Below are 25,922 nucleotides of genomic sequence, written 5' to 3'. Positions count from 1 at the left end.
CCCAAAGTGCTGGGATTACAGGCTTGAGCCACCGCGCCCGGCCCTAGCTATGTTTTTGTATTTTTAGTAGAGACGGGATTTCGCTGTATTGGCCAGACTGGTCTCGAATTCTTGACCTCAAGTGATCCGCCTGCCTCAGCCTCCCAAAGTGCTGGGATTACAGGCAGGAACCACAGCACCCGGCCCTGTCCTTTTTCAAAAGAAGAATAATAGTGTTATAGGAGTTATTAAACAATTATTTTAGGCAGATAGAGAGGAAAAGGAGTCTTTAGGAAGTTTTTGTCTCTTTTAAAGCAGCTCCAGAAATGTCTGTCTAGCAGAAAAGCTCTGGCTCTTAAAACCCGCCGGCAATCTTTAATACGCAAATGTAGGCTATTAAAAGTGGGTCCACCCAAACAGGGTGATTCCCGCCTCTGTCCTCTTGCCCTTGCCCCCACATGTGCCTGGCAACATGGCCTCCCCCACATATCCCCACATGTGTAAAACATCTTGGTGGCCTGCATTTGTATATTAAAAGGCTATGCTGGAAGGGTCAGTTTTAACTCAGGCTATGTAAATAACAAGCCTGGTCAAACCAATCCCCTAAGCCCTATGCAAATCAAACACCGCCTCCTCCAGCTTCCTCACGTAACTAGCTGTTTTCTGCGGCACTAGGGGTTTCCTCTCTCAGTTTTAAGAGTATTGGTTTGAAGTAAAATTCTATTGTAAAAAGGCCACACCTTAGCTATATATCATTGAGACAGCAGGTGAGTGGTGGGCTGCAATGAACTTGATGTTAGTGGCTGAAAAGATGCTAAGCCATGAGATACAGTGGCAGTACATTTCACAAAATTGTTGCCTGAGGTTACTTGAGCAGCAGGCCATGTGTCTACTGAGTCATCCATCCTGGAGGAAGGAAATAGAAAGTAGAAACTTAATAGTGATTATTTTTAGCAATGTTTGGCAAGATATTACAAGAAAGAGATGAGATCAAGAAAGAATTCCTGGGTTTGTAAGCAGAAATGAAAGGGAATAGAATAAAAAAGTTGGCGGCCTTCAAAGTAGGAAATGCTGACTGCTTCTAGCCCTAATAGTACGAAATTAAGAAAAGTTTTATTTCTTCTCTTCCCCTTATCCCTTTCTCTCTTCTTCTTTTTTCTCTTTCCCTTTCTGAACAATTTAGTCCCATAGCCATTAGGTACGGCCAAGTTGACTAAGTGTTAACATGGTGTCACCTGGAGAGGAATGTCAGAGCCCGACTAGTGTAAAGAGGGTGTCCTGTGAAGGGAAGGCCCAGTCATGGTGTCAGAACTTGACAAGAGAACATCCATGTAGACAATTGCCTCGTGTGGAATGTTGGAGCTTGCGTGAAGTGAGGATATCCCCACGATGTGAACTCTGAGAACCCACCAGTAGAGTTGATCCATCATGAAGGGGGCCTTCACAATACTTACCCAGTGGAATTTCAAAACTGCTGTGGTCCAGTGACCCGTGTGTCCTCAATTCTTCCTTGTTCTGAATGAGGACGTTTTTTCCCCAGTTTTCCTGTCTATGTTGCATTATCATGGGTGTGGGTGTATATGGGCAGATTGTCTTTTTAGTTCATAGGTCACCAGATAATAGAAAGCCATATCTGAGGGGGCTGAGTGTGGTGGCTCATGATTGTAATCCCAGCACTTTGGGAGGCTGAGGTAGTCAGATCATTTGAGACCAAGCTGGCCAATACGGTGAAACCCCGTATTTTTGTACTAAAAATACAAAAATTAGCCAGGTGTGGTAGCGGGTGCCTGTGGTCCTATCTACTCGAGAGGTTGAGGCAGGAGAATCGCTTGAACCCAGGAGACAGAAGTTACAGTGAGCTGAGATCATGCCACCGCAGTCCAGCCTGGGCAAGAGAGCAAGACTGTCAAAAAAAAAAAAAAAGAAAAGAAAAAAGAGGCTGGGCACGGTGGCTCAAGCCTGTAATCCCAGCACTTTGGGAGGCCGAGACAGGCAGATCACGAGGTCAGGAGATCGAGACCATCCTGGCTAACACTGTGAAACCCCGTCTCTACTAAAAAAATATAAAAAACTAGCCGGGCGTGGTGGTGGGCGCCTGTAGTCCCAGTTACTCAGGAGGCTGAGGCAGGAGAATGGCATGAACCCGGGAGGTGGAGCTTGCAGTGAGCTGAGATCCGGCCATTGCACTCCAGCCTGGGTGACAGAGTGAGACTCCTTCTCAAAAAAAAAAAAAAAGAAAAAAAGAAAAAAGAAAGCCATTTCTGAGCCTGATGAAGAAAACTGCAAATCACCTGGAGAGTTTGGACTTTCACCTGCATGTATTTACTGGGAGCAACTTTGGGCTGTCCTCTTCAGAGATAAGGGGAGAATATTATCTACACAAAGGAAAAAATAGTAAACAGGATATTTGGTAAGCAAAAGGCAGACTGTGTCTCTCTTTTCCTTTCATTGGGTCACAAGAAAGTCTTACTTAGTTGTGACATTGTGTTTGGATTCTGGTCAATGAGAGAGGATTGAAGTCAGGCCATTTCTAGGCCTTCCTCATGCTTTTTCTTTCTTCCTTTTTTTCTCGTGCTTTCTCTTGACCTCTTGAATGCAAAGAGAATCAGTTCAAGACTCTGTGGACATCCTACAACAGGGATTGGCAAATCATGGCCCATGCATCAAGTTCAGCCTACCATCTGTTTTTGTTTGTTTTTTGTTTGTTTTTTGAGACACAGTCTTGCTCTGTCGCCCAGGCTAGATCCTGTGATCTGAGCCATGTGTGATCTTGGCTCACTGCAACCTCCGCCCCCTGGGTTCAAGCGATTCTCTTGCCTCAGCATCTGGAGTAGCTGGGACTACAGGCACCCATGACCACGTCCGGCTAATATTCTGTTTTTGTAAATATTCTGTTATACTTTATTTGTAAATAAAGTTTTATTGGAACACAGTCATGCTCATTCAATTACATATTGCCTATGGCCGTGTTCATGCTTCAGTAGCAGAATTGAATAGTTGTGACACAAAAGCCTAAAAATTTGCTATCTGTCCCTTTACAAAAAATGTTTGCAGATGCATGTATGAGAAGATGGTGCCAGCACAAGTTGGTAGGAGACCAACTTAATTCCTTAAATCAGAATATTAAAGGATGCTTACTGAACACCCAACTCAGACTATGTGAATGACAAATAAAGCTTTACTTTGTGAAGACATTGAGGTTTTTTAGTTATTTGTTAGTAGCTAGTTATCTTCTCATTAAAACACTACTCTCCTTAGTACCTAGACCAGTGTGTCTGGCTCATGGCAGGAACTAAACAATTATTTGTTAAGTGAATAAATGAATAGTAGACATAATACAGCTGGGAGCGGCAGCTCAGGCCTATAATCCCAGCACTTTGGTAGGCTGAGGTGGGTGGATCATGAGGTCAGGAGTTCGAGACCAGCCTGGTCAACATGGTGAAACCCCATCTCTGCATAGGATTCTATTCTAGGGATGTAGCATGATTTATCTGATTCCCATTAATAGACATAATTATCTGATTTCCCATTAATATGCACAAAATTGTATACAGTTTATTAGCTATCACCAATAATGCTAAAAAGAACATCCTTGAATACATGTTTATAAATAAATGTGTATTATTGAATAATAAATTATTAGAAGATAAATTGTCTTGTGTAAAATTTGTATGTATGTATAAAATTTTGACAGATGTTTTCAAGTTGCCCTTTAATACAATTGTATTATTTACACTCCTACCATTCTAGATTGACAGTGCCCATTTTTCAAAACTTGATGATTGTATTAGTTTGTTTTCACGCTGCTGATAAAGACATACCAGAGACTGGGCAATTCACAAAGAAAGACGTTGAATGACTTATAGTTCCACATGGCTAGGGAGGCCTCACGATCATGGTGGAGGGCAAGGAGGAGCAAGGCACATCTTATGTGGATGGTGGCAGGCAAAGAGAACTTGTGCAGGGAACGTCCTCCTTATAATACCATAAGATCTCATGAGACTTATTCACTATCATGAGAACAGCACAGGCAAGACCCACCCCCATGATTCAATCATCTCCCACCAGGTCCCTCCCATAACATCTGGGAATTATGGGAGCTACAAGATGAGATTTGAGTGGGGACACAGAGCCAAACCATATCAATGACACTGGGCATTATTTATTATTTTAATCTTTGCAAAACAGATATGTAAACATTGTATCTCATTTTAATTTCCCATTCTTAGAGATGCTATTATTAGAGATGCTGACCTTCTTTTCATGGCGATGAGTATTAGAATAAAAAATATAAGAATCAGCTATCTTTTCACATTTGATTACACTTTTTTCTTTAATTTTTTTTTTTCCACCAAGACAGAGTCCTGCTTTGTCACCCAGGCTAGAATGCAGTGGTGTGATCTTGGCTCACTGCAACCTCTACCTCCCAGGCTCAAGAAATCCTGCAATCTCAGCCTCCCAAGCAGCTGGGACCACAGGCCTGTGCCACTATGTCCAGCTAATTTTTGCATTTTTTGTAGAGACAGGGTTTCACTTTGTTGTCCAGGCTGGTCTCGAACTACCAAGCCCAAGCGATCCATCTGCCACAGCATTCCAAAGTACTGGGATTACAGGTGTGAGCCACTGTGCCCTGATTACACTTTTTAAGAAGAAAGCAAGCCCACGACTCCTTCAGTTTTTGAGCAAGTGAACCAAGGAAGATTCAGTCTACTCTTAGGAAGTATTACCAATGCTTGTACCATAGCAAAAGCTAACATTCATTCCTTTAATATAGTGTTTCTTAAGTGAAAGTTTTTCTTTTTCTTTTTTTTTTTTTGAGCCAGAGTTTCGCTTCTGTTGCTCAGGCTGGAATGCAATGGCGTGATCTTGGCTCACCGCAACCTCCACCTCCCGGGTTCAAGTGATTCTCCTGCCTCAGCTTCCTGAGTAGGTGGGATTACAGGCGCCCGCCACCACACCCAGCTAATTTTTGTATTTTTAGTAGAGACAGGGTTTCACCATGTTGGCCAAGATAGTCTCGATCTCCTGACCTTGTTATCTGCCCGCCTCAGCCTCCCAAAGTGCTGGAATTACAGGCGTGAGCCACCGTGCCTGGTCAACAGTTTTTCTTTATCCCAAGGTGTCACCACCAAAAAAAAACTTTATGGGGCCAGGCGCGGTGGCTCACACCTGTAATCCCAGCACTTTGGGAGGCCGAGGTGGGGGGATCACGAGGTCAGGAGATCAAGACCATCCTGGCCAACATGGTGAAACTCCGTCTCTACTAAAAATACAAAAATTAACTGGGCGTGGTGGCACGTGCCTGTAATCCCAGCTATTAGGAGGACTGAGGCAGGAGGATCACTTGAACCCAGGAGGCGGAGGTTGCAGTGAGCCAAGATCGTGCCACTGCACTCCAGCTTGGCGACACAGTGAGACTCCGTCTAAAAACCAACCAACCAACCAACCAACCAACCAAACAAGCAAACAAAAATCCCTTTATGAAATCAATGATGCTCAAATCACTGTAATAAATATAATATAGAGAGCTTGGAAATTTGGGAATTTCTGGCCCCTGCCCACAGAGTTTGAATCAATAGGTCTAGAGTTGGGCCTGAAGTCTGGCTTTTTAAATACAGAAACCAGGCAATTCTGATTCATGGGGTCCAAGAATAAAAAATTTCAGAAGCATTAATTAAAAGGATTCTGAGAAATTGTTTTAAAAACATTATTTTAAACGATCTAAAGTGAACTTTAATTTTTAAGGTTGTGGACTTCCACCTTTAGTAAGGGGACTAGGTAGCTAAGACCAGCCCTATTACTGAGGAAAACTGGAAAAGTTGAATAAAATATTTCCTAAAAATTTGCTTGAAGTCATCTAAGAGTTATGAAGGGTAGTGAAGAAGACCAAGATCTTGGAAAGTAGAAGAATCTAGAGGAGTGAGTTCAAGATCTGTTGTCATTTCCCCCCTTTGGCATTTGCCAACTATAGTAGAAGTGGCTGGAAGGCTGAGCAGTGCTTTCAACATTTTGTTAGTTCAGGCATACAAGTTATAAACTAGCTCCATCCCAGCAATGAACAAGTGAAATTTGAAATTAGAAACACACCATTTATGGCCAGGTGCAGTGGCTCCTGCCTGTAATCTCAGCACTTTGGGAGACCGAGGCGGGCAGATCACCTGAGGTCAGGAGTTCGAGACTAGGCTGGCCAACATGGTGAAACCCCGCCTCTACTAAAAATACAAAAAATTAGCTGGGTGGCACGCATCTGTGATCCCAGCTACTTGGGAGGCTGAGGCAGGAGAATCACTTGAACCTGGGGGACGGAGGTTGCAGTGAGCTGAGATTGTGCCACTGCACTCCAGCATGGGCGACAGAGTGAGACTCCATCTCAAAAAAAAAAAAAAAAGCAACAAAACAAAACCACCATTTACCATTAGCATCAACCGCAATGAAATATTTAGGTATAAATCTATAAAATATGTTAAAATCTATATGAAGAAACCTACAAAACTCTGATGAAAAAAATCAATAAATAACTAAATAATGAAGGATTTCTATGTTATGGATAAGAAGGCTCAATGTTGTTTGTTAGATGTCAGTTCTTCCCAACCTGATCTATAGATTCAGTGCAATCCCAATCAAAACCACAGCATGTAATTTTGTGCATATCAACATATCAATTCTAAAGTTCATATGGAAGCTGAGTGCAGTGGCTCACACCTGTAATCCCAACACTTTGGGAGGCTGAGGTGGGTGGATTGCTTCAGCACAGGGATTTGAGACCAGCCTGGGAAACATGAGGAAACCCCGTCGCTACAAATATACCAAAATTAGCTGGTCGTGGTGGCACGCGCCTGTCATCCCAGCTACTTGAGAGGTTGATGTGGGAGGATGTCTTGAGCCCAGGAGGCAGAGGTTGCAGTGAACCGTGGTTGCACTGCACTGCAGCCTGGGTGACAGAGCCAGACCCTATCTCAAAAAAATAAGCAAGGGCCGGGTGTGGTTGCTCACACCTGTAATCCCAGCACTTTGGGAGGCCGAGGCAGGCGAATCACTTGAGGCCAGGAGTTCGAGACCAGCCTGGCCAACATGGTAAAACTATTTCTGGCCGGGCGCGGTGGCTCAAGCCTGTAATCCCAGCACTTTGGGAGGCCGAGACAGGCGGATCACGAGGTCACAAGATCAAGACCATCCTGGCTAACACGGTGAAACCCTGTCTCTACTAAAAAATACAAAAAACTAGCCAGGCGAGGTGGCGGGCGCCTGTAGTCCCAGCTACTCGGGAGGCTGAGGCAGGAGAATGGCGTGAACCCGGGAGGTAGAGCTTGCAGTGAGCTGAGATCCGGTCACTGCACTCCAGCCTGGGGGACAGAGCAAGATGCCGTCTCAAAAAAAAAACAAAAACAAAAAACAAACAACTCTATTTCTACTAAAATTACAAAAGTTAGCCAGGCATGGTGGGGGGGCACCTGTAATCCCAGCTGCTCAGGAGGCTGAGGCAGGAGAACTGCTTGAACCCAGGAGGCAGAGGTTGCGATGAGCCAACATTGTGCCACTGCACTCCAGCCTGGGCAACAGAGTGAGACTCTGTCTCAAAAAAAAAAAAAACAACAAACCCATAGAATGTCGAACACCAAGAGTGAACTTTAATGTAAACTATTAATTTGGGGTGCTAATGATGCATCAACATACGTTTATCAATTATAATAATTTATATCATTCTGTTGTGGGACATTGATAGTGTGCGATGCATGGGGGATGTGGGCACTGTACTTCCTGCTAAATTTTGTTGTGAACCTAAAACTGCTCTAAAACCAAAGTCTATTTAGAAGGAAAAACAGTTGAGTATATCAAGCGTAGAAGCCCTAGCAAACACCCCAAGATTTGGAATGGAACATCTAAGGGTAGACTCTTGAGACTAAGGATAAAACAGAACTGGCATGAATTGCAGCCCAGCTTTGAGAATTCTGGCAGGTAGAAAATCTCAGTCCCTAAAATTGGATTAAGGTGACTCTGGGTTCCTAGTGCCCTAGGACAAAACTCCTCTCTGAAGGAAGAAAATATTAATACAGATTATTTCAGCAATGTTTCAAATACAGTGCCTAGCACATAATCAAAGATAATGAGGAGATAATGTGAATGAGAATCAAAAGAAGCAAGTGCTTCCAGGGGCTCTAGAATGATCAGAAACAGGATCTAAAATAACCGTGTTAATTATTGTTAAGGTATATAGAGAATGTCAACTGAGAATTTGAAATTATTAACAAAGACATAGCAAATTTGAAAAAGACCAATAGAAATTGTAGGATTGAAAAACTATAATACAGATTAAGAATTATATGGGCCGGGCATGGTGGTTCACGCCTGTAATCCCAGCACTTTGGGAGGCCGAGGCCGGTGGATCACGAGGTCAGGAGTTCAAGACCAGCCTGGCCAACATGGTGAAACCTCGCCTCTACTAAAAATACAAAAACATTAGCCAGGTGTGGTGGCGCGCGCCTGTAGTCCCAGCTACTCGGGAGGCTGAGGCAGAGAATTGCTTGAACCTGGGAGGCGGAGGTTGCAGTAAGTCGAGATGGTGCCACTACACTCCAGCCTAGGCAACAGAGTGAGACCACGTCTCAAAAAAAAAAAAAAAAGAATTATATGAATGGGGCACATCTGAAATGAGAACTAGTGAAATGTAAGGTAAGTCAGAAAACATTTCAGACTGAAACATGGTTTTAGAAGCTTTTCTAACCAGTCATAGAAAAATCCTTGTGTTTAATGTTCTGGGTTAAAAATGCTGTATGTGGAATTTATATGTCTCTTTCAATTAATGAATTAATTTTTGTTGAGGTAAAATTCATATAACCTACTATTGGCCATTTTAAAGTATACAATTCAGTGACACACAGTGCATTTACAATATCAGGCAACAACCACCTCTTTCTTTTCTTTTCTTTTTTTTTTTTTTTTTTGAGACAGAGTCTTACTCTGTCACCAGGGCTGGAGTGCAGTGGCATGATCTCTACTCACTACAACCTCCGCCCCCCTAGTTCAAGCGATTCTCCTGCCTCAGCTTACCAAATAGCTGGGACTACAGGCGCTTGCCACCATGCCCAGCTAATTTTTGTATTTTTAGTAGAGACAGGGTTTCACCATGTTGGCCAGGATGGTCTCTATATTTTGACCTCGTGATCCGCCCGCCTCGGCCTCCCAAAGTGCTGGGATCACAGGCATGAGCAATCGCGCCCGGCTTACCTCTCTCTAGTTTAAAATTTTTTCGTCACTCCAGAAAAATTCTCTATACCCAATAAATAACCACTCCCTATCCTCCCCTTCTCACATTCCTTGGGCACCACTGATCTGCTTTCAGTTTCTGTGGACTTGTCTATTGGGAATATTTCATAGAAGAGGAATCATATATGACCTCTTGTGCCCAGCTTCTTTTTTTTTTTTTTTTTTTTTTTGAGATGGAGTCTTGCTCTGTCGCCCAGGCTGCAGTGCAGTGGCACGATCTCGGCTCACTGCAAGCTCCGCCTCCCGGGTTCACGCCATTCTCCTGCCTCAGCCTCCCGAGTAGCTGAGACTACAGGCGCCCACCACCTCGCCCGGCTAATTTTTGGTATTTTTAGTAGAGATGGGGTTTCACCGTGTTAGCCAGGATGGTCTTGATCTCCTGACCTCGTGATCTGCCCGTCTCGGCCTCCCAAAGTGCTAGGATTACAGGCGTGAGCCACCGCGCCCGGCTGATGACCTCTTGTGCCCAGCTTCTTTCACTTGGCATAATGTTTACAAGTCTCATCCAAGTTGTAGCACTTCATTTGTTTATCCATTCATTTGTTGATGGACATTTGAATTGTTTCTACCTTTTCACTATTATGAATAATGTTGCTATAAACATTTGTATACAAGTTTCCTTGCAAAGATATGTTTTTGTTACTTTTGGATATATAACTAGCCGGGAAACTTCTGTGTCATATGTTAATTCTATATTTAACTTCTTTGGGAACTGCCAAATTGCTTTCCATAGCCACTGCCCTGTTTTCCATTCCCATTAGCTATGTATGAGGGTTCAAATTTCTCCATATCTTCACCAATACATATTATTTTCTATTTTTTAAATTATATTCACTTTAGTGCATGTTGAAGTGGTATTACATTGTGGTTTTGATTTGCCCTCTTTATTTTTAATTAATTAATTGATTGATTTGCGAGGTGGGGTCTTGCTATGTTGCCCACACCGGTCTCGAACTCCTGGGCTCATGGGATCCTCCTGCCTCAGCCTCCTGAGTGGCTGGGATTACAGGTGCACACCACTGTGCCCACTCATTGATTTTTTTTTTTTTTTTCCCCCGAGATAGAGTCTTGCTCTGTCGCCCAGGCTGGAGTGCAGTAGCTCACTGCAACCTCCAGCTCCTGGGTCTTGAATTCCTGGCCTCTGGTGATCTGCCCGCTGTGGCCTCTCAAAGTGCTGGGATTACAGGTGTAAGCCACCACGCCCTGCTTGATTTGTTCTTTTAGTTTATTAAAACAAGTCTTCTCTTAGAAAACATCACAAGTTGCACTTTTTTTGTATAAATGTAGGGTAAGTGGGAAATCATTGTCTACAAATAGGGTGCAGTAGGAACTCTTGTGATTTTATTAGAGTGTGTAGGCTGGGCATGGTGGCTTACGCCTGTAATCTCAGCACTTTGGGAGGCTAAGGCAGGGGGATCACAAGGTCGGGAGTTTGAGACCAGCCTGGCCAATATGGTGAAACTCTGTCTCCACTAAAAATACAAAGGTTAGCACAGCTTGGTGGCAGGCGCCTATAGTCCCAGCTACTTGGGAGGCTGAGGCAGGAGAATTGCTTGAATCCTGGAGGCAGAGGTTGCAGTGAGCCAAGATCATGACACTGCACTTCAGCCTGGGCGACAGAGGGAGACTTCATTTCAAAAAAACAAAACAAAACAAAACAAACCCCGTGTATTAGTCAGGATAGGCCAGAATATGAAGCAATAATGGCCCTTGCTCAGATTGCATGTCTATTGTGTGTTGGCAAAGGTGGGGGGCTCTACTCATCACAGTCACTCAGACTCTCAGGCTAATGGCGCAGCCACTGTCTCCAAAGGTGCTGAACTTTGTACCAGAGGAAAACAGGATATTGAATGGTTTTACACTGTCAATTACATGTTCTGTTATATGTTCTCCTGTAAATGACATTTGTCACTTCCAGTCTTAACTCACTGGTCAATACTAGTCACAAGACCTTACCCAAGCAGCAGGAAGTGTAATTTTCTTTTTTTTGTTTTTTTGAGATGGAGTCTTGCTCTGTCACCCAGGTTGGAGTGCAATGGCGCCATCTCGGCTCACTGCTACCTCTGCATTCTGGGTTCAAGCGATTCTCCCGTCTTAGCCTCCCAAATAGCTGAGATTACAGGTACATGCCACCATGCCTGGCTAATTTTTGTATTTTTAGTAGAGACAGGGTTTCACCATGTTGGCTAGCCTGGTCTCAAACTCCTAACCTCAGGTGATCCTTCTGTCTTGGCCTCCAAAGTGCCGGGATTACAGGCGTGAACCACTGCATCCAGCCAGGAAGTGTAATCCCATTACAAGCCTTGAAGATTGAAAGTCCAAAAAAATTTGGTGAGAAGCATTCATAAACACTACCATCTGCCTTTGTGGTCATAAACTTGGTTCACTTGATGCCTTTCTCCAGACATCAAGTTCAAGAGCCAGATTTTTGGCTAATGCACAATAGTCTATACAGTGGGGCAGCTGTGGGACAGTTGCTTTAGTACGCCCAAAGTATGGATCTCTTTTGTTCTAGAGACCTATAAACTAAAGAGGCAAGATGTCTGTCCCACAAACTCAGTAAGCAACAGTGGAACAGGGACAGAGCATCTACAATTCAGTTCCCATTTGGAAGGGGAAGAATGGGAGGCATGCAGCAGTAATTGGTCAAAGAAGCCTTAATCCTTGTTGTGGGGAATGTGGCCTTGTTTAGGCCTTAATTCTGGTCCTTGGGAGGGGATCCTTTGCCCATCATTCTCAAGGCTTCTTATTGTTGCCCACTAGGAGGTTCTCCTTTTCTGTTATTTTCCTTGGTCTTATCTGAAGTGGACACTGTACATCATGACTTTTTCGGGGTTTGTTCAGGTTTGTCAGCCTACTTTTTGCTCATCAGACATTGGAGGCTTAAGGTATTTTTTTGACTCTGTATTTGTGACTCTTTCCATTCAGAATTATGGTTTCTTTTGAATCAATACAACTCTTTTAAGAAACTAGGTCTCGGCCGGGCGTGGTGGCTCAAGCCTGTAATCCCAGCACTTTGGGAGGCCGAGACGGGTGGATCACGAGGTCAGAAGATCGAGACCATCCTGGCGAACATGGTGAAACCCCGTCTCTACTAAAAAATACAAAAAACTAGTCGGGCGAGGTGGCAGGCGCCTGTAGTCCCAGTTACTTGGGAGGCTGAGGCAGGAGAATGGCGTAAACCCGGGAGGCGGAGCTTGCAGTGAGCTGAGATCCGGCCACTGCACTCCAGCCCGGGCGACAGAGCGAGACTCCATCTCAAAAAAAAAAAAAAAAAAAAAAAGAAACTAGGTCTTTTGGGAAGTGCTGCTTCTTGCAGTGGGAGACTAGTTTATTTTGGGCCTATTTTCCTGTTAAGACCAATTAGAAAAAGTAGACCAAAAAAAAAAAAAAAAAAAAAGAGAGAGAGAGAGAGAAACATACTTGTTTTAAGGCATCTGAGACTTACCAAGGCAGTGAGGATTTTGGGGGGAAAATCACAGAGAGAAGAGAAGCTCAGAGAAGCAAATCCTACTTTGGTGCTACTTTTCCCCTTGTGGAATTTACTAACCCAAAGGTGATGGCTGAGATGAGAAACTGGGCAAAAAGCAGTGGGCAAGAGTAGCTAAGCAGGGCTATTGGGTTGAGGAAACAAAATCTAGTGTTCAGCTGAAGAATACACATTTTTTTTTCCTCAGGTACACATGGATTACTTACCAAAACTGACCGTATGGTAGGCCTTACAATAAGTCACGACAAATTTCAGATCATATAAAGTGTGTTCTTTGACCATAGTGAAATTAAGCTAGACATTAATAACAAAGAGATATTAAAGGCCGGGCACGGTGGCTCAAGCCTGTAATCCCAGCACTTTGGGAGGCCGAGACGGGCAGATCACGAGGTCAGGAGATCGAGACCATCCTGGCTAACACAGTGAAACCCAATCTCTACTAAAAATACAAAAAATTAGCCGGGCGAGGTGGCGGCGCCTGTAGTCCCAGCTACTCGGGAGGCTGAGGCAGGAGAATGGCGTAAACCCGGGAGGTGGAGCTTGCAGTGAGCTGAGATCCGGCCACTGCACTCCAACCTGGGCGACAGAGCGAGACTCCGCCTCAAAAAAAAAAAAAACAAAAAAAAAATAACAAAGAGATATTAGAAAATTCCTACTTTTTTTTATTATACTTTAAGTTCTAGGGTACATGTGCATAACGTGCAGGTTTGTTACATATGTATACTTGTGCCATGTTGGTGTGCTGCACCCATCAACTTGTCAGCACCCATCAACTCATCATTTACATCAGGTATAACTCCCAATGCAATCCCTCCCCCCAATTCCTACATATTTTTTTTTTTTTTTTTTGAGACGGAGTCTCGCGCTGTGTCACCCAGGCTGGAGTGCAGTGGCGCGTTCTCGGCTCACTGCAAGCTCCGCCTCCCAGGTTCAGGCCATTCTCCTGCCTCAGCCTCCGAGTAGCTGGGACTACAGGCGCCCGCCACCACGCCCGGCTAGTTTTTTTGTATTTTTAGTAGAGACGGGGTTTCACCATGTTAGCCAGGATGGTCTCGATCTCCTGACCTCGTGATCCGCCCGCCTCGGCCTCCCAAAGTGCTGGGATTACAGGCTTGAGCCACCGCGCCTGGCCTTCCTACATATTTTTTAATTTAGGGATAAACTTCCAAATAATCTATGAGTCACAGCTGGATATGGTGGCACATGCCTATAATCCCAGCTACTCTGGAGATTGAGGCAGGAAGATCCTGTGAGCCCAGCAGTTCAAAAATAGCTTGGGCAACATAGCAAGACCCCATCTTTAAAAAAATTCTTTAGAAAACAAGAAACATCAGGGAACATTAAAAAACATACTTCAAATTAAGTAATAATGAAAATACTAGGTATGGAGCGGTGGCTCATGCCTATAATCCTAGGACTTTGGGAGGCTGAGGCAGGCCGACTGATCAAGCTCACAAGTGTGAGACCAGCCCGGGCAACATGGTAAGACCCTATCGCTAAAAAAATACAAAAAATACAAAAAATTAGCTGGGTGTGGTGGCACACAACTGTAGTTCCAGCTACTTGGAGGCTGAGGTGGGAGGATTACCTGAGCCTAGGAGGCAGAGGTGGCAGTGAGCTAAGATTGCACCACTGCACTCCAGCCTATGCCACAGAGCAAGACTCCGTCTTAAAAAAAAATTACATGCTTTACTTTATACTTGATATATGTTTGAAGATAACAATAAAAACATTATTATTACCAAACCAGTTTAAGATTTATACTTCTTGTTCCTAGAATATATTTGATTAGGGTTGTACAATCGAATGACTGTCTTTGAAATAGTTTCTCTAACTGAGGGGTCTAACATAATCAACTAGAGGAATTATACTGAAATTTGAGCCCAGGAGATTTCATTCATACTTAGGGCCAAACCGTTTTTATTTCAGAAGGAAAAATCAGATATATGACTGTTGCTATGGTCCAGCTTTGTAGAGCAAGTTTTATGAGATCTAGCGACTTAGGTCAAATACTTTGTTTAGGTATACCTCTATTAATGTTTTTCCTTGATTCCTCTTTCATTTGAATGGGCCATTTTCCTTTTGATTTCCAGAAAAATTTACTCTGATGTTAGTAAATATTTTAACAAATTTTATTCACAAATTTGATAAAAATAAATACAACTTATAACTTTTGAAATCAGAAACAAAAAAGTACGCCAGGTCCAAAAATCACCAATCAAATGAACATCTAAGTTATATTTTGGCTCTAAAAATCAAGTGGAAAAAAAATCACAGTAGGAAGTTTAATCTTTTATTCTGTATCTTATCTCCTTTAACCCAATTAAAAAATTTTTTTTCCTATATCTTCTGACTCCTCTGCTTTCCCAAGTAAGAAAATAGAGTGTGGGGGATTGTGATTGCAGGCTGTTTCTGTTTCTAATTTTATGTACAATTCTATTCATAAAAGACAATGTTAATTGCACTGTAGTTTTTTTTCTTTTTGCGTTTTTGCTTTTTTTTTCTGAGATGGAGTCTCACTTTTTTGCCCAGGCTGGAGTGCAGTGCTGCCATGTTGGCTCACTGCAACCCCCGCCTCCTGGTTTCACGCCATTCTCCTGCCTCAGCCTCCCCAGTAGCTGGGACTACAGGCGCCCGCCACCACGCCTGGCTAATTTTTTTGTATTTTTAGTAGAGACGGGGTTTCACCATGTTAGCCAGGATGGTCTCAATCTCCTGACTTCGTGATCCGCCCACCTCGGCCTCCCAAAGTGCTGGGATTACAGGCGTGAGCCACCATGCCCGGCCTATTGCACTGTAGTTTTATTGAGAAGTCCTGGCTGGGCACAGTGGCTCAAGCCTGAAATCCCAGCACTTTTGGAGGCTGAGGTGGGCAGATCACCTGAGGTCAGGAGTTTGAGAGCAGCCTGGCCAACATGGTGAAACCCCGTCTCAACTAAAAATACAAAAATTAGTCAGGTGTGGTAGTGCATGCCTGTATCCCAGCTCCTCGGGAGGCTGAGGCAGGAGAATCACTTGAACCCGGGAGGTGGAGATTGCCCTGAAGCGAGTTCACACCACTGCACTCCAGCCTGTACACAGCCTGTACTCCGTCTGCACAACAGACGGAGACTCCATCTCAAAAAAAAAAAAAAAAAAAAAGAAAAGAAAAAGGAAAGAGGTCGGGCGCGGCGGCTCACTCCTGTAATCCCAACACCTTGGGAGGCTGCGGAAGGCGGATCACCTGAGGCCGGGAGTTGGAGACCAGCCTGACCAACACTGAGAAACCCTGTCTCTACTAAAAATACAAAATTAGCCGGGCATGGTAATTCAAGTAATGTTTACTTTTAATTTCTCCAAGAATCTTTTTTGAGAAATGTCATTAGTTTGGTCCAAGTTCTTCATGTTTCTCTGTCTCTCCTCCTACTTTCAGACCACCATTATAATTATTATTATCATTATTTGTTTTTTCAGAGACAGGGTCTTGCTTTGTTGCCCAGGCAGCGTCGTGATCACAGTTCACCGTAGCCTTAACCTCCTAAGCGCAAGTGATCCTCTCATCTCAATCTTCTGAGTAGCTGGGACTAAGGGTGTGTGCCATCACACCTGGATAATTTTTGTATTTTTTGTAGGGACAAGGTCTCACCATGTTTCCCAGGCTAGTCTTGAACTCCTGGCCTCAAGCAATCCTCCCACCTTGGCCTTCCAAAGTGCTGGGATTACAGGTGTGCACCCCGTGCCCAGCCCCAGACCTCCATTTCTTTCTTTAATTTACAAATTTGTCTTCCTTTGCTATTATCCACCAAATTCATTCACTGGTTCACTGGCTTCCCTACATTCCCAAGCCTTACTGCCATCTAGGGTGACTTCAATTTTTATATGATAACCCATCTGTATTAGTCTGTTTTCATTCTGCTATAAAGAACTGCCTGAGACTGGGTAATTTATAAAGGAAAGAGGTCTAATTGTCTCACGGTTCTGCATGGCTGGGGAGACCTCAGGAAACTTATAGTCATGGCGGAAGATAAAGGGGAAGCAAGTCACCTTCTTCACAAGGTGGCAGGAAGGAGAAATGCCAAGCCAAGCGGGAAGAGCCCCTTAAAAAAACCAACAGATATCGCAAGAACTCACTCGTTATCACAAGAACAACATGAGGAAACTGCTCCTATGATCCAATTACCCTCCACCTGGTCTCTCCCTTGACAAATGGCAATTATGGGGATTATAATTCAAGATGGGATTTGGGTGGGGACACAAAGCCTAACCATATCACCATCCAACATGCTAACCTAATCTTATATTCCTCCATCTCTTATTACACAAGACACTTTAGCCACTCATTTCCAAGGCCACACCTTGACCCTTGTTATTACCAAAAATTTCTTCACCTCTAAAACCTGAAATCCAAGTCACTCTCTTGTTGCCATAACACGCCTGAGGAACATAATAACTCCTAGAAGTAACTGTGTTTTATTATAGTAGTGATTCTCAAGGTGAGGAGCGAGACAGAAAGGAGTGAACTCCCAAGGGTACAGCATTAATCTGCATCCCAAAGGTTTGCTCGATTTGAAAACCTCCACTGGCAATTTTTTTTTTTTTCTTTAAGAGAAGGAGGCTTGCTTTGTTACCTAGGCTGGAGTGCAGTGGAATAATCATGACCCACTGCAACCTTGAACTCCTGGGCTAAAATGATCCTCCCGGTTCAGCCTCCTGAGTAGCTAGGACTACAGGTATGTGCCACTATGCCTGGCTAGTTTTTAAATTTTATTGTAGAGATGGGGTCTTGCTTCATTGTCCAGGCTAGTCTCAAACTCCTGGCCTCGAGTGATCTTCCACCTTGGCCTCTCAAAGCTCTGGGATTACAGGTGTGTGCCCTGCACCTGGTTCACAAGTGATTTTGATAGGCCTCCTATAGGTAGCATTTCTCCTGCCCTCTGTACCTATTGTAAATCACTGAAGGAACTGGAGTCAAAATCTCTTGGGTTTAAATCTTGATTCCCTCCCTGACTTGAGTAAGTTATCCATTTTTGCATCTGTTTTCTCATCTATGAGGATAGAATTATTTCTTGCTTTATAAGATTATGTGAGATAATAAATGTACAGTATTTAAATACTGTACACTCAATACATGTTAACAATTATCATCATCATCCTCATCATCAACATTTATATGCCAATGGCTTCCACATTTCTTATCTTCAGCTCAGATTTCTCTCAGTGCTCAAAATGGTAATCAATTGCTTCTTTGAAATCTCCCTTTGGAAGACTTTGGATACTGTACATTATATTTAAACCTTATTTTTTTTCAACTGGGTGCAGTGGTTAATGCCTGTAATCCCAGCACTTTGGGAGGCCAAGGCAGGCGGATCAATTGAGGTCAAGTTTGAGACCAGCCTGGGCAACATAGTGAAACCCCATGTAAATGTAAAAATTAGCTGGGCCTGGTAGTGCGTGCCTGTAATCCCAGCTACTCGGGAGGCTGAGGCAGGAGAATCACTTGAACCTGGGAGGTGGAGGTTGCAGTAAGTCAAGATCACACTACTGCCCTCCATTCTGGACAACAGAGTGAGACTCCATCTCAAAAAAAAAAAAAAAAAAAGAGTCCTTCTAAGAGGGAGACAAAGCTGGCACGGTGGCTCACACCTGTAATCCCAGCACTTTGGGAGGCCGAGGTGGGTGGATCATGAGGTCAGGAGATCGAGACCATCGTGGCCAACATGGTGAAAGCCCATCTCTACTAAAATACAAAAAAAAAAAAAAGAGCGAGACAAAAGGGTGAAAGGGTCAGAGTTGGAGAAGAAAATGTGCCAGGCTGGGCACCATGATGAGAGTCTGTCTCTACAAGAAACTTTAAAAAATTAACCCGGTGCAGTGGTGTGCACCTTCTAGCTACTTGAGAGGTTGAGGTAGGAGAATCACTTGAGTCCAAGAAGTAGAGGGTGCAATGAGCTGTGTTTGCACCATTGCACTCCAGCCTGGGTGACAGAGCAAGACTCTGTCTCAAAAAAAGAAAATAGGACCATGGAATCAGAGGAGAGAGAGAAAGAGGAAAAAAAGAGAAAGAGGGAGAAGGGGGAAAGGGAGAGAGAAAGAAAGAAGGAAGGGGACAGAGGAAGAGTGAGATATTTGAAGATGCTGAGCTGCTGTTCTTGGATGGAGAAAGGGGACACAAACCAAAGGATGCAACCAGTCTCTAAAAGCTGTACGAGACAAGGAAACATTCTTCCCTAGTCTTCAGAAGGAACACAACCCAACAGACAACTTGATTTTAGGACTTCTGACTTCCAGAACTGTAAGATTTGTGTTGCTGTAAACTATGAAGTATGTGGTAGTCTGTTTTAGCAGCAATAGGAAACTGAAACGTTTTGTTAAATTTCTTTAACAAATTTAACAAAATTTGCTTAAGTTCATTTTTGAAAATATTCTGTGTGAAGAAATACAGCCAGCCATTTCTGCTCAATACAATGGCTATCTTAAGGAAAAGCACACCTAAGATAGTTTCCATTGTGAGCTGATTTAGCCACTTTATTATTTTTATTTTATTTTTTTTGAGATGGAGTTTCGCTCTTGTTGCCCAAGCTGGAGTGCAATGGTGTGATCTCGGCTCACTGCAACCTCCGCCTCCCGGGTTCAAATGATTCTCCTGCCTCAGCCTCCGGAATGGCTGGGATTACAGGTGCCCGCCACCACGCCTGGCTAATTTTTTTTTGTATTTTTAGTAGAAACAGGGTTTCACCACGTTAGCCAGGCTAGTCTTGAACTCCTGACCTCAGGTGATCCACCCGTCTAGGCTTCCCAAACTGCTGGGATTACAGGCATGAGCCACCGTGCTTGGTGCCACTTTATTTTTTATTAAAAATTTTTAAATTTTAATAAAAATTAAAAGCCAGGCACGGTAACTCATGCCTGTAATCCGAGCACTTCGGGAGGCCGAAGCAGGTGGATCATGAGGTCAGGAGATGGAGACCATCCTGGCTAACACGGCGAAACCCCATCTCTACCAAAAATACAAAAAATTAGCCGGGCGTGGTGGTGGGTGCCTGTAGTCCCAGCTACTCAGGAAGCTGAGGCAGGACAGTGGGGTGAACCCGGGAGGCGGAGGTTGCAGTGAGTCGAGATCGTGCCACTGCACTCCAGCCTGGGCGACAGAGCGAGACTCAATCTCAAAAAAAAAAAAAAAAAAAAAAAAAAAAAGACTAACCAAGTGCTGTAGTTAGAAGAGTGGAAACAGTAAAACAAGGAGTCTAATCTGTAACTGACTATGAACAATCAATTGAGATAACTCACTACCTTCAGAGAAGTCTAATTAAAAAAAAATTTTAGACTGGCTCACGCATGTAATCTTAGCACTTTGGGAGGGCAAGGTGGGTGGATCTCTTGAGGCCAGGAATTTGAGACCAGCTTGGCCAATATGGCAAAACCCCGTTGCTACTAAAAATACAAAAATTACCTGGGTATGGTGGCATGCGCCTGTAGTCTCAGCTTCTTGGAAGTCTGAAGCAGGAGAATCGCTTGAACCTGGGAGGCAGATGTTGCAGTGAGTCAAGATCTTGCCACTGTACTCCAGCTTGGGCAAGAATTGCTTGAACCTGGGAGGCGGAGGTTGCAGTGAGCCCAGATCGTGCCATTGCACTCCAGCCTGGGCGACAAAAGCGAAACTCTATTTCAAAAGAAAAGAAAAAACGTTTAAGAATTACTGCTCAGTCTGGGCGAGGTAGCTCACGCCTGTAATTCCAGCACTCTGGGAGGCTGAGGCCGGCAGATCTTGAGACCATCTTGGCCAACATGGTGAAACCCCATCTCTACTAAAAATACAAAAAATTAGCTGGGTGCGGTGGCACGCGCCTGTAGTCCCAGGTATTCGGGAGGCTAAGGCAGGAGAATCGCTTGAACTTAGGAGGCAGAGGTTGCAGTGAGCTGAGATAGTGCCACTGCACTCCAGCCTGGTGACAGAGTGAGACTCTGTCTAAAAAAAAAAAAAAAAGAAAAAAAAAAAAAAAAGGAACTACTGCTCTAGCTTATTTCAGCTTACTCTCTGACATTCAATTTAGATGTTATTTATTTATTTATTTTGGAAGCTTTTCCTGACCAGCTGGCTTGGATGTAGGCTCCCTTAATAATCCTCTTCAGCTAGTACTAGCAGCTCTTTTCAAGGCCATTGTATTTTTTAAAAATATAATGGTTTTACTGAGATAATTAGCATATACTGCTCACCTCTTTAAAATATATAATTTTTAGTGTATTCATATAGCTGTGCAACCATCACCAATCAATTTTAGAGCATTTTCATCACTTCCAAAAGGAACTCTATACTCATCAGCAGTCACTCTCCATTTTCTCCCTAATCCTTCAGCCCTAGTAGTAGGCTGGAGCAGTAGCTCACTAATGTTGCTGTGAACATTAGTGTACATACTTTTGTTATATGTTTTATTTTTATTTTTAGAAACAGAGTATATTAGTCTGTTCTCACATTGCTGTAAAGAGCTGCCTTAGACTGGGTAATTCATGAAGAAAAGAGTTTTAATTGACTCATAGGTCTGCAGGCCTAACAGGAAGCATGACTGGAAGGCCTCAGGAAACTTAACAATCATGGACCAAGGCAAAGGGGAAGCTAGCACCTTCTTCACATGAGAGCAGGAGAAAAAGAGAGTGAACGGGAAAGTACTACCCACTTTTAAGCAACCAGATCTCGTGAGAACTCACTCACTATATCAAGAACAGCAAGGGGAAAATCTGCCCCCATTATTCAATCGCCTCCCACCAAGTCCTTCCCCCAACATTGGAAATTACAATTGGACAGGAGATTTGGGTGGGGACACACAGCCAAACCATATCACAGGGTCTCACTGTGTTGCCCAGGCTAGAATGCTATAATAGCTCACTGTAATCTTGAACTCTTGGCCTCAAGGCATCCTCCTGCCTCGGCCTCCCAAAGTCTGGGATTACAGGCATGTGCCACTGAGTCTGGAATGGATATATGTTTTCAATTCTCTTGGGTATATACCTAGGAGCGAAATGTCTGGGTCTTATGGTGACTTTATGTTTTACAATTTTGGGAACTGACAGCCAGTTTTTCAAAACATTTTTGTTTTTTGAGACAGGGTCTTGCTATGTTTCTCAGCCTATAGTGCATTGACTTTTCACAGGCTTGATCATAGCATAGCCCACTGAAGCTTCCACCACCTGGCCTCAAGGGATCCTTGTGCCTCAGCCTCCCAAGTAGCTAGGACTGTAGGCCAGTGCTACTATGCCCAGCCTAAAGCATTTTACATTCCTACTAGCAGGGTATAAGGGTTCTAATTTCTCCATAGCCTTGTCAACACTTGTTATTTTCTGTCTTTTTGAACATAGCCCTTCTAGTGGGTATAAAGTGGTATCTCCTTGTTTTTTTTGTTTTTTTTTTGAGACGGAGTCTCACTCTGTCACCCAGTCTCAAGCTGGAGTGCAATGGCGTGATCTCAGCTCACTGCAGCTTCCTCTGCCTCCCAGGTTCAAGCGATTCTCCTGCCTCAGTCTCCCGAGTAACTGGGATTACAGGCCTGCGCCACCATGCCTGGCTAGCTTTTGCATTTTTAGTAGAGATGGGGTTTCACCATGTTGGCCAGCCTGGTCTCCAACTCCTGACCTCAAGTGATCTGCCTGTCTTGGCCTCCCAAAGTGCTGGGATTACAGGTATGAACCACTGCACCCGATCATTTTGTTTGTTTGTTTGTTTTATTTTTTTGAGACAAGGTCTCACTCTGTTGCCCAGGCTGGAGTGGAGTGGGATGATCTTGGCACACTGCAACATGTTGCCCAAGCTGGTCTTGAACTCCTGGGCTCAGGAGATCGGCCCACCTGGGCCTCCCAAAGTGCTGGGATTATAGATGTGAGCCGTGGTTCCCGGCCTCCTTGTGTTCTTTTTTTTTTTTGAGATGGTGACCAAAAAAACAACAACAACAAAAAAACAAAAAACAAAACAGTCATTCTTTTGCATGTGGACATCTAGTTGTGCTAGTACCAATTGTTGAAAAGACTGTTCTTTCACCATTGATTTGTCTTGGTGTTTTTGTTGATGTAAATGTGAGGGTTATTGATTTATTTCGGGATTCTCAATTCTATTTGTTTATATTCTTATCCTCCATGAGTATGCCCGTAGGGCCACTGTTTGTGCCAGTAGGGCCATCGTGCTTTACAGAAGAAATTTAAGAAAAATCATTTTTTTTTCATTAAAAGTCATGTTTACTAATCTAGCACCATAATTCCAGTCTTCGAACCTCCCATGCAATTGGAAAGGGAATATGTGAAGAGGTGAGAGTTGGAGATGTAGGGTAGTTCTCAAATTGAGGCCCCATTTTGCTTGCTCTAAAGCCAAAAACACAGGTTCTAGCAAAGAAGAGGAGCCCAGTGGCTGGAGATGAAAACAAAAGCTTTTGGTTCAGATGGTAAAGGAGGCCCTCAAGAGCAGTAGAATCAGTGTATCTGGAAGGCAGTGCTGGAGGCATTCTCATGAAGTAGGGGGTTTTGGCATCCAAGTCCTTTTTAATTTCTTCAAGTTTTTTAGCCAGGTTTGGTATGTCATAGTTCTGAGCCAGATACATTCCAACCACGTTGCCCAATGTAAATCCAAGAAGGAACTGGAACATGATGTTGGTGGGAGGGCCGGGAGGGCGCAAAGGGCTGCTGCAGCTCGGCGGGCCGGTCGGAGCCTGCTTCTCCATGCGCGGCGCGCGGAACCGCACCCCCTCCTCCTTTTTTTTGAGTCGGAGTTTCGCTCTGGTCGCCCAAGCTGGAGTGCAATGGCGTGGATCTCGTCTCACTGCAATCTCCGCCTCCCAGGTTCAAGCGATTCTCCAGCCTTAGCCTCCCTAGTAGCTGTGATTATAGGTGTCAGCCAACACGCCCGTCTAATTTTTGTATTTTTAGTAGAGACGTGGTTTCACCGTGTTGGCCAGGCTGGTCTCGAACTCCCGATCTCTGGTGAATCGCCCGCCTCGGCCTCCCAAACTGTTGGGATTACAGGCGTGAGCCACAGCGCCCTGCCAAGAAGAATCATTCTTTAACCTTAACGCAAAGCAACCAATTCAAGGGTTGGAATTATCCACCCCCTATTTAGAACTTTCAGCAGCGGTCTTCAGCATCAGTAGCCATCAAGATTGGGTTGGGTCGTTGATTTCTTGTTGTTTTAAATCACGGTCATGTGTTTGGCAAGAGTGCTGGTCAACGGAAAATGTTAGTTCTAGAGCTGGCATTCAAATAAACATATTTGGGGGTGGGAGGTTGATGAGCAAGGCTGGGAGGAGACAAAAGAAGTATCCCGGCTCAGTCGTCAGAGACGCGCAAGGTGTAATGGAGAGAGGAATCTAGGCTGTGAGTGGCTCCAAACACTGAGACATGGAGCCAGGACTTTTGCTCCTGGGGGATGGCCCTAGTACTGATGCGCTGGACCTAGTCCTTGAAAGAGCTGACAAAACTGCCGTTCACCCGCGCGACCACCGGCAAAGCAGCTCCACAGCCCGCCCCTCCTCTTGGCCGCTCCCCCACCCATTTTCCCGCCTTGTCTTTCCTCTCTTCCCTCTCTCCCTCCTCCCTGCGCGTAGCGGAAGTGACGCGAGGCGTAGCGGAAGTTACTGCAGCCGCGGTGTTGTGCTGTGGGGAAGGGAGACGGATTTGTAAATCCCGGAGCGAGGTTCTGCCTACCCGAGGCCGCTGCTGTGCGGAGACCCCCGGGTGAAGCCACCGTCATCATGTCTGACCAGGTACCGGGCTGGGAGCCATCCATCGGCGGTGGCCAGGGCCTTCCCTGCAGGTCTGCCTGCCGCTAGGCTGGGGTCGGGGATGGAGGCGCGGGGGAGGGGAGCGCGGAATGGGGGAGGGGGTGGCCGGTGGGGAGTGGGCAGGCGAGGGAGGGGAGCCGACTAGGGCCGGAGGTGCCAGGGCCTGCTGCGGGACTCCCGGAGCCGCCCGCCCCTCTCCGGGCTCGCTCATCACCCCCTGTACCCCAAAGCCTCTGGTCGCGGCCTCCCTCATGTCGTCCCACTTCTTTCTCCCGGGTCGACCAGGTGCAGAGCCCCGCTTCCACCTCCCTGAGAGGGTCCCTGGAGAACCCGTCCATCTCCCTCCAGAGGACTGATCGCAGAAGCAGGGCCCTAGGCCTCAGTTATGTAACGGGAGAGAATCCCTGACTGGGAGGCTCCGTGGCCCTGAGAAGCGGCTGGACTCTCCACTTTGTGCTTCTTCGTCGGGAGGGCGTGGGGCGGCGAGGGAGGGAGACGTCCGATGTTGTTGGGAATCCTGCCTCCGTTCGGATTGGAGCTGGGGCAAGGATGCCGCTGCTCTTCTGTGAGTCTTTTTCTGTGTGGGGGTGCAGAGCTGTCGCCTCTTTACTGTACTTTCCCGTTTCTTACTCGGGATTGGTTCATCCTAGCTCTCCAGTTGTAATAGAGCATTTAGAATAACCAAGAAAGAAAATAGAACTAAACTGCGACAGCAACAAAAAGCATCTTACCTGGGCATTAACCTGAAGCAGGCTCATATTTTTGAGGAAAAGCATAGGAAAACTTTGTGTATGTAGAGTAGTTGCAGAAAGTTGCCTGGTAAGGCAAAGTGCTCCAGCTCACTGTTAGTATCAATAATTTACTTGGGATTTGCACTTAATCAGGAGTGATAGATTTTCCCTAAGCTTTTCTTCCTCATCCTGTTCTAATTAACCACCTTTATGGCTAGTTTTTAATTCGTAGAGTTTTTGTCTGGTCTTTTGTTTGCTCAGACGACTTTGACTTTTTTTTTTTTTTTTTTTTTTTGAGACGGAGTCTCGCTCTGTCGCCAGGCTGGAGTGCAGTGGTGCGATCTCCACTCACTGCACCCTCTGCCTCCTGGGTTCAAGTAATTTTCGGGCCTCAGCCTCCCGAGTAGCTGGGACTACAGGCACGCACCACCACACCCAGCTACTTTTTGTATTTTTAGTAGAGACAGCATTTCATCATATTGGCCAGGCTGGTCTCAATCGCCCTACCTTGTGATCCGCCCGCCTCGGCCTCCCAAAGTGTTGGGATTACAGACATGAGCTACCGAGCTCGGCCGACTTTGACTTTTTCCATTATTTTTGGACTTTTACTCGTTTAGTGGTATTCAGAAAACTATTTTTCATTCAACTCCACGATGTACTTGAACTTTTAAATTTAACACACCTATTCCCTTGGCTTTTAACCCAGTTTTGTACCATTTGGTG

General features: G+C 44.8%; 1 protein-coding gene across 1 annotated transcript in view; it reads left to right on the top strand.

Moving 5' to 3' along the window:
• Positions 1–24,285: 24,285 nt before the first annotated feature.
• The window catches only part of SUMO1 (small ubiquitin like modifier 1), a 30,249-nt gene continuing 28,612 nt past the window's right edge, over positions 24,286–25,922 (top strand). Inside the window, exon 1 of the mRNA XM_009182801.4 lies at positions 24,286–24,450. Coding sequence (XP_009181065.1) covers positions 24,439–24,450 — 12 coding nt within the window. The 5' untranslated portion in view covers positions 24,286–24,438. The remainder of the gene's footprint in view (positions 24,451–25,922) is intronic.

This window comes from Papio anubis, chromosome 10 (assembly GCF_008728515.1).
Source record: "Papio anubis isolate 15944 chromosome 10, Panubis1.0, whole genome shotgun sequence".
NCBI lineage: Eukaryota > Metazoa > Chordata > Mammalia > Primates > Cercopithecidae > Papio > Papio anubis.
The sequence above is the reverse complement of the archived record's forward strand: the minus strand, read 5'-3'. Positions and strand labels throughout refer to the sequence as shown.